Source organism: Leptopilina boulardi, unplaced genomic scaffold (genome assembly GCF_019393585.1).
Source record: "Leptopilina boulardi isolate dan_hultmark-lab unplaced genomic scaffold, ZJU_Lbou_2.1 LbouV2_352, whole genome shotgun sequence".
In the NCBI taxonomy this organism is placed as follows: Eukaryota; Metazoa; Arthropoda; class Insecta; order Hymenoptera; family Figitidae; genus Leptopilina; species Leptopilina boulardi.
This window is the reverse complement of record NW_026137921.1, coordinates 1,828,093-1,843,869: the sequence shown is the minus strand read 5'-3', so window position 1 is coordinate 1,843,869 and position 15,777 is coordinate 1,828,093. Positions and strand designations below refer to the sequence as shown.

The 15,777-nt window shown below is 27.3% G+C and overlaps 1 protein-coding gene and 1 long non-coding RNA gene across 2 annotated transcripts; one reads left to right on the top strand and one right to left on the bottom strand.

Moving 5' to 3' along the window:
* The first annotated feature begins 4,911 nt into the window (after positions 1-4,911).
* On the top strand, positions 4,912-10,877 carry LOC127286307 (cytochrome P450 6k1-like). The gene is made up of 5 exons (XM_051312690.1): positions 4,912-5,589; positions 7,495-7,719; positions 9,043-9,317; positions 9,396-9,576; positions 9,754-10,877. Exons 1-5 carry the CDS (start codon positions 4,950-4,952, stop codon positions 9,918-9,920), a joined length of 1,488 nt encoding a protein of 495 aa, XP_051168647.1. The 5' UTR covers positions 4,912-4,949; the 3' UTR covers positions 9,921-10,877.
* A 3,228-nt stretch (positions 10,878-14,105) lies between these two features.
* LOC127286306 (uncharacterized) lies at positions 14,106-15,429 on the bottom strand. Its single transcript, XR_007843722.1, has 2 exons — positions 15,098-15,429; positions 14,106-14,665 (listed from the first exon to the last, which is right to left on the bottom strand). It is a non-coding gene; the product is annotated as an uncharacterized LOC127286306 (long non-coding RNA).
* Between the last annotated feature and the right edge of the window lie 348 nt (positions 15,430-15,777).

Sequence of the window (15,777 nt, the reverse complement as noted above, 5' to 3'; positions counted from 1 at the left end):
AGAGAGAAGTCTGATTCTTGTATCCCTCTCCTTCTCTTGCTAAACTGCGCAGGCGTAGTACAATACGTTCCAAAAGTTTACTGTTAACTGTGTTATGACATGTTCACGTATACATACTGTTAAATATTTTCTAATGGACCTGTACCGACAAAGAGGGGAATACAAGAATCAGCTTTGAAACAAACATAACCTCAGAATTTAGGTCACTTTTGGTGGGAAATACGGAGAGAGGGTAGGGGGGAGGACTTTCGGCCCTATTCAGTTTTGAAACGAACATAACCTCAAAATTTATGTCATTTTTGGGGGGAGACGGGGACTTGCGGCTGTACTGAAATCAGTCTTGAAATAAACATAACCTCAAAATTTTTGTGAATATAGTCGCAAGCCCCCCCTCCTTCCTGACGTTGAAGGAGAGGTGGATTTTCTGCCGAAATTGAACTAAGTTTTAAGATTAAGTTATTTTGTCGGGAAACGACCAAGAAACAAACATAACCACAAAAAGGTTAAACTTTGAAGGAAAATGACCAAAAAACGAACATAACCTCAAAATTTAGGTCAAACTTTGAAGGAAAATGACAAAAAAAACGAACATAACCTCAAAATTTAGGTCAAACTTTGAAGGAAAATGACCAAAAAACGAACATAACCTTAAATGTAGGTCAAATTTTAGCTGGAAAATTTAAAAAATTAGATAAATTTTGTTTTAAAAATTGAAAATAATAAAAATTATTGTTAATAAAAATAGTAAATAACATTTAAATAAATAAATAATAAAGTATTAATAATAGTTTTAAATTCCAGAAATTGTCTAAACATTAACTCAAACATCTACAAAACCAATAAAAAATAGGGGGTTGGCGCTTGAAGCCCCCCTAGTATATATATATATCTACTTTAATTTAAATCGAATAAAGGACTTTTTCGTTATTCAATATTTCAGTTAAATCCCAATAATCTCGCAGCAAAAATTCATCATTAAGATTTCATTTTCATAGCACTTGAATATTTGCATTTATATAGCGTTGATAAAAGATAATGTTTATAAATTGATAAATCAACGCCAGTGTTAAGTTCGATTGACTCATAAATAATGCTAGGCATGAAACTTGTCAAGATTGCTTTTTGGATTTGTTAGCCATGCATACGAAAGATCTGAGTAATTAAAAACTAGATATATAGAGTATATATTTCTATACAATTTTATTTTTTATAAGAAGATTTTTTTTTATAAAGTGGCGCACGAATTTCCCATAAAAATTATTAGTTAAACTAGCAAAATTACACGCGCGCAAGCGCGCGTCCAACTTTGATTGCAATGGTTATTTTAAAATAATAATAATATTAATAATAATAATAATAATAATAATAATAATAATTCTGCATCAGTGGAGTATTAAATTAATAATAGGTATATTTCTAATTTTCACGTTATCATTTATTTATACACAGAAAAAAATGAGTTTGATGTTATATAAATAAATAAATTAAAGTAAAAATTTTAAAATATAAATATTAAAATTTTAGAAATAAATATTTTTGATAAAGTCAATGTTCGATGAATTTTTTATAATCTTTCAAATTACAAAAAATTAGTTATGTTAAATATTTTTTTGTATTTTCTATAAATATTTCGTTGCAAATAAAAATTTTAAATTTATGTTTTTTTTTCAAAAAATTTAATTAACTGATAATTAATAAATATTAAAAAATTATGTAATCAAAAAGAAATTTAAATTAACAGAAAATTATTAATTATATTTTAAAAAGTATTAAGCAATTAAAAAATATTTAAAAATTTTGAAAAAATAAAACCTAAAAAAAATTTGTAATGTTTTAAACTTTAAACTTAAATTAAAAATTAAAATCAAATTGAAAATTTTTTAAAAAAGCAAACTATTTTTATATTGTTTATAGATAAAAAAATATAACAATTTAATAATTAATAATAATAAATTTGTGAATAATAATATATAATAAATAATAATGAATAATGAAAAAATAATGAAAGATAAATAATAATTATAAGTTAAAATGTTCTAATTATCTGTAATAATCATTATATTTAAAAAAATGTATATATAATATAATAAATTTATAAATAATAATAAAAATTATATTATAATTGAAACTTTTTTTTCTATAAATACCAAGTAGGAAATATACTGGTGCTGCACATAATGAACAATATTTTTTTTTTACTTTAAACTGTCACTTAGTATATGACTTAATTAATGGCGATAAATAAAAATATCCGTCGTGTTAACCATAAAATATTACGAAATCAAGAATTGTCAAAATTTTAGAAAAACGAAAGGAACAAAATACGACTAACTTCAAGTGTGCGAATGAATGAATACGGAAATTATTATAGTTAATTTTTTTTTTGATCATTTCTGATTAGTTGATTTTAAAATTTACGCTAAAATCTTTCTGATGATTGTTTTGTCGATCATTTACAGTTTCAGGCAAATGAAAATTCTAGAATTTAAAGATTCAAATCACATAAAATTCTCCTAATTTAATATATAGTCCCTAATAACACAAGATATCTTGAGATATATTGATAATATCCCGCAGATATCCTAGGTATGTCCTATGGTTATCAAAAGGATCTCTTAAAGATATCCAAAAAATCGGCGGTTTGGATATCCTTTGGATATCCCATGGATATCTGAGGATATCCACAGGATATCTTTTGGATATCTCTATAGACTTTCATAAATGTCCTCCAGATATCCCATAGATATCGTCAGGATATCCCACAGATATCATCAGGATATCCCATAGATATCGTCAGGATATCCCACAGATATTTTCAGGATATTCTCAGTATATCTTCTGGATGTCAAGAAGATATTCTCAGGATACTGTTTTTAAAGTCATTATGAGACAACGAGTGAGAATATTCTGTGAATTAAATTTTATATAAATAAAATAAAATGCAACTTGTTTTTCGAGAAAGTTGTTTAATTTGAAAAATTATTAACTAATTTTTTTCTCATTCGTGATTCATTCCTTTATTCATATGCTTAATATTGTCAGAAAATAAATTGGCTTTAAACAATATAAATTCTTCCCCGCAAATAACGAATGACTATTAATATTAATTATACATTAAGTGCATGACTTTATTTAAAAACTTTGAAAAATGCGTTTCAAATCTTCATTTAAAATAAATTAGAAGCTCATAAGATTTTTCTTTTTATTATATTATTATTCATTATATTAGCTTAACAATTTTAACCTTTAAAAATATATGTTGAGATATTAAATATCCCGTGAATATCCTAAGAATATCCCACGGACATCCTGAGGATATCCCATGGATATCCTGCGATATAATATCCCATAGATATTTTGTGGATGACTTAGGGATATCCTGTGGATATCCTATGGATGTCCTGTTGATGTCCCACAGACCGGCGGTTTGGATATCCTATGGATATCCCAAGATATCCTGGGGACCATTCTAGGATATCGACCATTGATATGGATATCCTAGGGACATCTTTTTGTTATGAGGGGTTAATTAGAATTATAATTAATTAAAAAATTAATTATATCTCTACTAACATTTTTTAAAATGAAACTTTTAATTAAAATTTTAATCGGTAATTCATGTGCTCATTTTAAAAGAATGATATATATATATATATATATATATATATATATATATATATATATATATATATATATATATATTTGTTTTAGAATTCAAAATCACGAATGTGAATATAATTTATTTGTGAAGTTTCATATAATAGTTAAAACCTTGTTAGGTTACATTTCTGTTTCCCCAAATGAGAGATAATTAGAAAAGGTTATATTTCCTTATGAATAGTCAAATTGTTAGGTATATACGTGAATATAACTAAGCCCCAGGGTTGAAAACAAGCTAAAATCCATAATTAGAGAAAATGAGAATTTCAACGTTACAAAAACACCAAAATAAAAATAAAAAAAGATCATATTTCAAGAGGAATCTTGTATATTTGCAAATTTAAGTGATGTGTATTTATATATCCGCAAATATATCTATTTTTAATTAGTGAGTTTACAAATATTTGTAATAATATTGTAATAAGATACAGTTTATTTTTAACATTACTGTATGTCAAGTGCGTACTATATATTACAAAACTAATATTATTAATAATAAAAATAATATTAAATAATAATATCGAAAAAATGCAGTGAATATAAAGAATGCAATTTATTTTTGATTACATACATGTCTTCTTTTGTACAAAGGTAAATGAAGTTGGAAATGTATAACAAAATAAAATGTAATTTTGCGCGGAAACTATTTGAATAGGAGCGCGCCTTTGTATAAAATTCGGTGAACTTGGAGATATCGAAATTATTCAGATGAAGCAAACTATTGGTACCTTCGATACACCTTACATGAATAAATAAAACCGATACAATATTACACTACCAACCTTCTGCCAACACTGGCTTCTCGCATGTAAGCCGATTTTCTCTATTCAGTTTAGAGCTTCTTCCTTCAAAGCAAAGCATTCCCTTTTATTGGTAACTGCAATGCATATATATATATACGTAAATATATACCTTTTATAAAATGATAATTTTATTATAAAATTTTTTATATTACTATATATAAAGTAAATGATTTGTAATAATCGTTTAAAAATTAAAATAATAATTAATTTAAAATCCACAAATGACATTCCATATGTGCCTTGGGCATTTGAAATTCGATTTTACGCACGGCCGCAGTAGAGTGCATGGAAAATTTCTTGTGCGGGTATACCATTTCCCCTCACCATACAATAAGTAGAAGATAGTAAAAATACTATTTTTAAATGCCCAAATTTGATAAAGATTTATATATTACCCTTATCTTATTTTTTTTTCTCAACGAAATATATAAAAGCTAACGCACATATTCATTACAATGTCATTTATATCGCAACACTTTACAAATAATGGCTGTTTTATTAACTTCATTAGTATTAGTAAGCTGCATTGTAATTCTCTTTCGATATTACGCCAAGTATAAATTAAATTATTGGAAAAGACGTGGAGTCGATTCATTGCCAACGGATTTAATTTTCGGCAATTTTAAGGATGCCGCACTTTTTAAAACTGCACCTGGATCGTATCTCGGTGAATTACATAAATCCGCTAATACAAATGCTCCAATGTTGGGATTTTATATTTTTCATAAACCATGCATAATTTTGAGAGATATAAATTTAATTAAACAAATTATGGTAAAAGATTTTGAAAATTTTACCGATCGTCATTTTGCTGGTGCACAAGAAATAGACAGTATTGGAATGAGATATTTATTTGGATTAAATAGTCCTGCGTGGAAATATTTGAGATCAAAAATTACACCCTCATTCACGAAAAGTAAATTAAAATTAATGTTGCCATTGATGATGGAAACTGGAGAAGAAATGATGGAATTTTTAAAAAACGAAAAAACTGACGCTAATGGAATTAAAAATGTTGACGCTGAAGAATTAAATTATAAATATACCAGCGATATAATTGCATCAGTTGGACTTGGAGTGAAATTGAACACGTTTAAAAATCCTGATTCTGAATTCTCTAAAAATAGTAAGTATTACTTTTTATTACAAAAAAAAAAAAATTTATTTTAATCGGGGTAATTAAATATTTATAAAAACAAATTCAATGCAATATTCACAAATTATTCATATTCATATGATGTAAAATACAGTAAAAACAAATAGGGAGGTCCTTTATGTTCATTTCATGAAGATTTTGCTGTGAAGAAAAAAATTTGTTTTCTCGTGGAGGAAGCAATAAATTTCTTTAAATCAATTGATTGATTTAAAACATTTCGAGTTAAAAAATGTATATTACATATATATATGTATATATATATTCGATTATAAATATTACATATTTTAAATAAATTAAATTTTTTGAGAAATTAAAAATTAAGAATATTTTAATTAATTTTGGGTAATATATACCCAAATAACACACGTACTAGTACGGTAGTAGTATAATACTAGTACGACGTACTAGACGTACTAGTACTGTACCAGCCATGTACCTTCGCACGGTACCAGGTACTGTACTAGTACGGCGTACCGGTATGCAATATCGGTAGAATACGAGTACTATACGAGTACGACGTACTGAAAACTTTTGTGACTTAGTATAACGTACTGTTATTGTACTGGTACAATACTAGTATGATGTACAATATAAAATATTATATACCCTCCCCTTTCTCTTCCCACAATAGTATTTTCATTATTTTCATTTATTATTCAAAAGAAAATCTGTGGGAGAACTGAAATAATAATAATTCATTTTTATTGAATCATTTTTTTTATTTACATCATATATGTAACTTGTATTCTCACTTATCTTAAAATATCTGGTATTTTATATTATTTTAATTACTTAACTTTATCAAATATTAATTGATTATTTCTTTACATTTAAACATTATTTCAAAAGAATTTTAAACTTGATGTTATAAATTGCTTTGAAATTTGCTTTGAAAAACATATTATCACATCCTAACCTATAAATATGTTATATGTATAAGAAAAACTATAACGAAATAACACACAATTGAATTTAAAAATATATCAATATGATCAAGACCGAATTTATGAATTTTTCTCATTATAAATGTAAAAGATTTTGATGTTTTTCAATGAAATAACACCATGGCACCATGTCAAAGTAAAAGAATATAAATCTTATAAAGATCGATAATTTAATATAAATTTAATCTCGGATATTCAAGATGAGTACAGAAGCACAAGTTACAAACGTTAAAACTCTTTTGCTGCATCATAAACGACTTTTTTCAGCAACATTTAATGCACCGTTTTCAGTGACGCGTTCATATTTGACAATTGTCAAGAAAGTGAGGTTGGGTTGGCATTACCAGCAAAGATTCCCAGTACGACGTACCAGTATTATACTTGTATCGTACAAGTATGTTGTGCTTCTTATTTCAGAAGTACGACGTACTGGTATTGTACTAGTACTATACTTTTATCGAGTAATCATATTTTACAATTCTAACAGTACGACATACTTTTATTGTACTAGTACCGTACTGGTACGACATATATAATTATTTTGTACTTGTATAAAACTAGTATAATACTAGTACGCCGTACTCGTAAATAACGATTAGTACGCTTGGTTATCTGGGTATATATATATATATATATATACCAATCGATTCGTTTCAATACATAACCGAACAAACACCTGACCGAAACATTTTATCAGAAGTTTTAAAATCAACCAATCATAATTATCTTGATAATTTTAAAACTCCCGCTAAAATGTAAAATAGAAATTCTCTCATTTAAAATTAAAAGAGTCATTTGTTTTCAACATTTTCAATGAATCAACTTAAACGTCTCCAAATTTCAATTAGTTGCGAAAAATGAGTAAATTTTTCCCTGATTTTAAAAATTTTTAATTAGTTTATAATTATATATTTACTTTTATTTTTTTTAGTGACTCATTTTTATCACAGTCTTAGAAGAATGCTAGCATTGGTTACTGTTTTCTTTACGCCTGAAATAGTTGGAGTATTTGGTAAAAAAGTTCTGTTTGACTCATCATTCCTTGAGAAGATTTTCTGGAAATCAATAGAATCAAGAGAAAAAACAGGACTCCATAGAGGAGATTTTGTTGATTCTTTACTTAAATTAAAGAATGGACCACAGAATTCCAATTATAGTAAGTATATTTAATATCATTGTAAAAAAAAATTTCTTGATTAATTTTACCAGAGCAAAAAAACCCTAAGAATTTTTAGGATAAAAATAAGTTCTTAATTTTTTTCGCACGGAGAAAAAATTTAGCTGCTAATTTTTTTTTAACAAATTATTTAAACAAAAAGGATTATCAGGTCCAGTCTAAACCTTTTTCAAAATATTCTTAATATTTCTAGATATCTAAAAATAAAAAAAAGTAAAGAAAATCGGGTCCTAAGTTTTAAAAAATTAATTTGTTTATAAAAAATCGTTATTTTTTATATAAAAATTAAAAAAAAAACATTTTTTCGTTAGCTTATTTCGAAAGTCCATGAAAATCGTAAATATAAATACATACATATCTTAAAATACATTAGCGTTGAAAGTTTTTTTTTAATTAAATTAAGTGCTAAAAATTAATTTCAAGTTAAAAAATATTTAAAAATATTAATGCCAGAAAAAACGATTTTTATTGGTTACTTGATTCACAATTAAATGCAGCTTTGATAACATTTTTTAAATCATTTAATTGTTAATGTGAGGTGCTTAAGGTTATGTGACTGTTACGTAAGTAATGTCAATTTGTCCGTAACTTTTCTCGTAAAGTACTGAATAGATTGAATTGAAATTTTATGGAGGAGTTCCAAATATATGATAAGGAATGGTTGTCAAGTTCAAAAATGATGATATATTGTTAAATAATTATGATAAAACACTTGAAAATAATTAGAAAATGTGGGGTTAGGAGTGTCCGATTTTCTAACAACTTTTTTATTTTTTATTATTATTATTTAACAATATATCAATATTTTCGTACTTTACAGCCATTTTTTATCGTATTTTTAATTTCCCCACAAAATTTCAGCTCAATCCATTGAGCATTTTACGAGAAAAGTTAAGGAAAAATTAACATTACCGACCTTAACAGTCACATGACCTTAATGCGTAATGCTTCAAGCCCAAGGTATCCGAGTTCGATCACAGCTTCATCGACATTGTTTCATTAATTGTGTAGAATTTTAAAAATTTTTAAATAATCTTAAAATAAATTTAATGCTGTATTAAAATTTGGAAAATATTTAAAAAGAATTGTCTATTTGCTGTTGCAGCTAAATCGTTAGTAAATTTTACCTTTGTAAAAAATACCCCAATATTTTTAGGTAAAAATTTAAATGTTAAATTTAAATGTTATTATAGTATTTTTACTCAAAAAATGATTATTATGATCATCATGGTGGCGAGAAAGTTGACGCCTGATTCGTAAGCCGTTCTAATATTTTAATTATAATAAATATAATATTTTCAGAATTTGAAGGCAAGAATCTTTTTTACCAAGCAGGAACATTTGTTTCGGGTTTTGAATCCAGTTCGTCGGCCTCGTCATTCACATTAATGGAATTGGCGAAATATCCTGAATTTCAAACGAAAGCACGTGATGATATCAATGCAGCAATAGAAAAACATGGATTAACTTACGAGGCATTCAATGATATGAAATATCTCGATCAATGTATTGCAGAAGGTATTCGGCTTCATCCTCCAGTTGCCACAGTTGACCGTTATAAAATGAAAGATTATCAGGTGCGAAATATTTTCTTTAACTTGTTATATTTTATAAAATTACAAATATCGAAAATTAAAAATTATTTGTGTTTTTAGGTTCCAGGCACTGATATTGTCCTCGAGAAGGGAACAGCGATTTATGTTTCGCTTTATGGTTTACAACAAGATTCCAGATTTTTTGAAAATCCTTCAGAATTTAATCCAGAAAGATTTGACAGCGAAAGTGATGTTTCCGATGCTTATATTCCATTTGGTGTTGGGCCACGAATGTGTATTGGTAAGTTAAATGCAATAATAATAATAAATAATAATAGTTAATAAAATTGTATTTCAAAATTTTTATCATAATAGCTTCAGAATTGACATTGTTGTTTGTAGTTTTTTTTAACTACATAAAAAAACATTTTATTTTATAAAATTATTATTTGATTTATTTAAAAAATATATGTTTCAGGTATGAAACTTGGACAACTACACGTCAAAGTTGTAATAGCAATGATTTTAAGAAGTTACGAAGTGATACAATTGTCTAAAGATGAAACTATTTTGGATAATCGAGCAACATTAACTGTTGCTGCTGATGGAATTAGTCTTCAATTTAAGGAAATTATATCATCATAGACGCGGAATAAAACAGAAATTATTGCTCTTTTGCTTGTGAGCAATTCCATGGTAAATGATCATGGAAATTTCGTTCAGGTAAGGGATTTAGATGAAACTGCAGGAATTGATTCTTTTGAATATGTACATAACGAAAAAAATTGATAAAGCTTTTTTTGAAAAATTTTAATAAACGTAGGAGATATTGAACTTTGAAATTTTTCAACCTTTTATTTTTGAAATAGCATAACTTTTTATCAGTAAAAGCTATAATTAACCTTTATGGGACTGAGGAAAAAAACACCTTCTATGGACGGACGAGGCACCAGGGTATCTATGTTTAATTTATTAAAGATTTTGTATCAAAATGAGTAGTTCAATTAACTTTAAGTATAGTGGACATTTTAATGAAAGTAATAATCACATAATATGAATACACTGTAAAAAGAAAGTCTTATTTTAAGGCCGAAAAGAGGTCTTATTTTAAGAGGCAACATTTAAAAAAAATTGACCTCAATAGCTTTCACTGATAAAAAGTTATGCTATTTCAAAAATAAATGGCTGAAAAATTTCAAAGTTCAATATCTCCTACGTTTATTAAAAATTTTTCAAAAAAAGCTTTGCGATTTTTTTAGTTATGTATACATTCAAAAGAATCAATTCCTGTAGTTTCATCTAAATCCCTTACCTGAAAGAAATTTCCATGATCACTTACCATGGAATTTCTCTTGTAAATTATATACTATTCTATTCTATTCAAAAAAAAAATTTTATTTTATTGATTCGAGACTGTTTTACCAAACGCTGTTTATTATTTGTTTATAATTTTTTTTTATTTTAAATCATTTTAAATACCAAAATTTTAATGTTTTTATGCGATATTTATAAGTTAAGGACTCTAAATATTCTATAACGTACGTTTTAACAATGTAAATTAAATTAAGCTTGTTTTTAAATAAAATAAATTGTTTTGCTTTATTAGTTAAAATCTTATTTTATAAACAAGAACATGCAAAAATTGAGTAAAGTGCAATTTTTTTTAAATCTGCTTCTTATAGGTAATGAAATTTCATACACTTTATTAATACATGTAGTTTCTTAAATTAAAGTACTTTATGTATCGAATGTCAGTTTATTAAAATTTTTAAAATTTAAAATGGCGGAAATTTCTTCAAAATTGATCCGATTCGACTGAAACTCGTTATTAATAGGTTTTCGAGGTCACTAATTTCTCGAATTCACTTACAGATTGTGTTACACAGGAGTTTTCAGGGTTGCTGATTATGAATCTGACATAATTTTTTCAAAATTCAAAATGGCTGATCCAATATGGCGGACAACAAAATTAAAAATTAAGCGGATTCGCTTGAAACTTGTTTCTCGAGTGTTTTTGGGCCATTTTTAATTTGGAAAAACTGATATCAAATTCAAAACCAGCGAATCCAAGAACCTTAAAATAACAAGTTTCAGGCGAATCCGACAATTTTTAATAATTTCCATCTGCCATATTGGATCGTCCATTTTGGATTTTAAATAACTGAGGTCAAAATTGTAATTAGCGTCTCCGAAAACTCTCTGTTTAACGAGTTTCAGACAAATATGATGAATTTTAATAAATTTTTCTGCCATCACTGTAAAAAGAGAATCTTAATTTAAGGCCGAAAAGAAGTCTTATTTTAAGAGGCAACATTTAGGCCAGTCAATAAAGACGAAAAGTGCCATTAAATGGTTTTTGAGTATGTTCATTGCATTTCTCTACATTTTTCCTCTGTAAAAAATGGTGGGTCGCAAGTTAAAATTTTGTTTTAAAATGATTGAATTTAAACGATTAAAAATGTCACTTTTTTAATTGTTTAATAACTATGTTAATAATAATCCGATCGGATTATAAATTAATCCATTTGTTAATTAAAAACATGTTGTTATGCAACCTAATTTCTACAGAACGATATGGAGCGAATTTAATTTTTTTTCTTTCATTTTACTATTGAAGAGTAAAAAAAAAATAATCCAATTTCATTATAATTAATTGCATAATTATCGATAAAGAAAAAAGGCTAAGTTTTTTAGTTATAAACAATTACAATTACATTCGGCCACTTTTTACTATAGGTATTTCGAGTTGAAATAAAAGCCATTGAATTTCTTTTTTTCTTTAAAAAACTTACAAAAACAAGTTTAAAATTTGTTCATTTTATGATCATTTAGCTTCTTCATCATGATAAAGACTTAGCAATTATTTATTTAATATTATTCACATTCAAAAAAATCTGATTATTATATAACTCAGTGGGCAAAAAACCATGTTTTGTTTTAAAAACGTTTTTAGAACGTTTCATGTCTGCCAAATAATGTTCTAGAATATTATTTGAACATCTATGTTCTTAAAATGTTTCAGAACATTATTTGTCAGATATGAAACGTTCTTAAAACGTTTTTAAAACGAACATGGTTTTTTGCCCACTGGGAAGGCTAATATAACTTTCTTACTGTACCAAGTAAGATATAAATCTTATATTAAACATATTTTTTGTATGATGCGAATAATAATAAATAAATTTTATAGGTTAGATTTATTGGTTAAATTGTCACTTACATTCAAAACGATCTACATAATCTTCGAACCCCCCTGAGATTAGTAACTTACGCAAATCCACGCATTTTTTTAACACTCAATAAAATAAAATTTATATAGAAATAATATAATTATAATATAAACACAAATGACCACGTTTTCTCACGACATTGCTTCACGAGCATCAGCGTGCTTCACAGTGTTGCCAACCGAATTGCTAACAATTGCTAACCGCGTTTACTAAAAAAAAATGGTATACCCAACTACTCTGTTAGTTAAACTTTTGCATGGAACTATTTTTGTAGGTGTGGTTATTATATCCTGTTTACCAATTCTAAATAGTTGCGCTTGACATCGAAAATATTAAAATTTACTAAAAACATTACTGAATTTTACTAACTAAATAGGCAGGAGAATAAATACCTTCTTTACTAATAAAAAAGTAGTAGCCCCTACCATTCATTTCTCTCAGTGTTGGAATTTAAAAAAAACGGAGATTATAAAAAAAATGCCATTAAAAAGATTGAAATGAGAAATATTTAATACTAAATAAAGTATTTTTTTTAAATATTCAGCCTTTATCTAAGATTATAATAATTTCATTGAATGTGAAATAAAAGTTATTTAATAACACAGGCCTGCATGGTTTTTTTATTTTTGATATTGAAGTCGTTTCCTATGTAATTTTGTGCGCTGAACACGATCCCGTGTCCCAAAATGGCTCAGCACGTCAGAATTTTGAGAAAAGTGGGGGTAAAGAGCCCAAAAACCGTGTTTTTGGGTGTTTTCAAGAATTTTTGTCTCCTTAACCTGACGTGCTAGAAACTTCTACTAGGTCTTAAATTAAAGCTTAAAGCGTGCACTTTAAGACCCATATACCGCAAGTAAAAAAAAACTTAAGGGATTTTGAGAAAAATGGGGGTAAAGGGCACCAAAAAATTTTTTTTACATACTTTATATCGGAGTGGTTTTTTATGTATTTTTGTGCGCTGAACACGATCCCGGGATCCAAAATGGCCAAAAGCGACAGGATTTTGAGAAAAGTGGGGGTAAAAAAATAAAAAAACGCGTTTTTAGGTTTTTTTTTAATAATTTAGGTTAAGGAGAGGAATATTAAAAAAAAACCTAAAAACGCGTTTTTTTATTTTTTTACCCCCACTTTTCTCAAAATCCTGTCGCTTTAGGCCATTTTGGATCCCGGGATCGTGTTCAGCGCACAAAAATACATAAAAAACCACTCCGATATAAAGTATGTAAAAAAATTGTTTTGGTGCCCTTTACCCCCACTTTTCTCAAAATCCCTTAAGTTTTTTTTTGACTTGCGGTATATGGGTCTTAAAGTGCACGCTTTAAGCTTTAATTTAAGACCCAGTAGAAGTTTCTAGCACGTCAGGTTAAGGAGAAAAAAATTCTTGAAAACACCCAAAAACACGGATTTGGGCTCTTTACCCCCACTTTTCTCAAAATTCTGACGTGCTGGGCCATTTTGGGACACGGGATCGTGTTCAGCGCACAAAATTACATAGGAAACGACTTCAATATCAAAAATAAAAAAAAAAGTCGAATTTTGCAGGCCTGTGTAATTTGATTAAAAAATCAAAAATAAATTAGAAATCAAAACGGATGATTAATTCTGATTTTAGAATTTATTAATTTATTTAATCGACTATTTTACAATAAGAAAGGCGCGAAAAATTTGTAGTAAAAAAATGATTTTTATATAACTTGACACTGTTTTCAATCTACATTTTAAATAATTTTCAAGGTCTTGATAGATTGACTTGCAGATTGGAATTGTGGTTAGGGTTTTGGAGATAGGTGATAAATTATGAGAAAGTTTCATTCATTTCCAGACAATATCCGCAGGGTTGAGAGAGAGAGAGAGAAAGATCTCCGGACTGGAAGATAAGGTACAAGGAAATAAAGAGAAAGAAAAGGTGAGAATAAGAAAGGAAACAAAACAAAGAGAGATGTAAAATTCAAGAGAATAGAAAGAAATATAAAAGCCTTCAAGAGGAAATAACGTAGAGCAAGAAAATCGTGGTTGGTTGATTCTCAAAAGGTCCTCTGACTTTAACCTTGGTTCTAGTTTAGTTTCCTCAGCAATGAAACTTTTTTCCCAACGATTTTACCTCAACTGGACCTTTCTTCAATTACTTTATCTATACTTTACTTTTTTCCATGTATTTATCTGAAAAATAAAGAACTCCTTATTATCCAAATAGTTAAACTGTAAACTTACTAAAAAAAAAAGTTCCATATACACTGAAAAAAGGGGTTTGGTATTGACAACCAAACGTTTGGTTGGTATTTAAGCAACCAAATTTTTTTTTTGTTGAATCAACAAAATTTTAATTCTCTCAATCAAAATTTGTTTGACACAACCAAAATTAGAAAAAAAGGATTTTTGTTGTTCTAACTAAAGTTTGATTGTGACAACCAAAATTTTGTTGCTTAAATACCAACGAAACGTTTGGTTGTCAATACCAAACCCTTTTTTCAGTGTAATTCTCATCTTTTTTTCGGCATATGTCAGAATAGAAATTTAATTGAATTATTTTCGATTTAATTTAAAATAATATTTGTTGGATGCAGGTGAATTGTATATATATATACTAATTACGAGATAAATTGCGGTAGATTTACGTTGATCTTCATTAGGCTCATTCATCCTGAACACTTTCTACGGGTTGAGAGGGGGGTAAAACCACTTTTAGTGTGATAAGTGAGGAGCTTGAACATACCAAACATACGTTGCATTTCTAAGACAACACAGCATTTAGAAAGTTGGTGTGTCGAGCGTTTATGTGCAAATTCTCGAAATTCAGAATGGTCCTTTGCGCAGAAACTTTCAGTATAACAAAACTATATTCGATGCACTGTTTCTGTCTTGTGACTGACTGAATTCGTTCTCAAAATCTTGCTTCTGTACTAACAATAAGCCCAGCAGACAGAGTCGCGTCACTTAAGTGTCAGGTGGATAACTCCGCGTATTTCACGCAAAATTTAATTCAAGATTACCAGCAGTGAGACGCTTAAAAGTCTTTGCATAAATCAGACAAATTCTTAGTATTATAATCGTTTTTTTTCTTCTTCTAAAATTTAGCTTCTTCTCAAAATTATAATAATTTCAAGTATGTATTCAGAATTATTTATTGCTTGAAAAAATATAATTTAAAAAAGTTAAATTTTTTAACCATTCAATATTGTTAGTAACGCACTTTAATTAATGAAATTAAATTAATTTCATTAGTCTGATATTGTAAATGATTTACTAAATTGCAAAATTTTTTCTATTTTGTA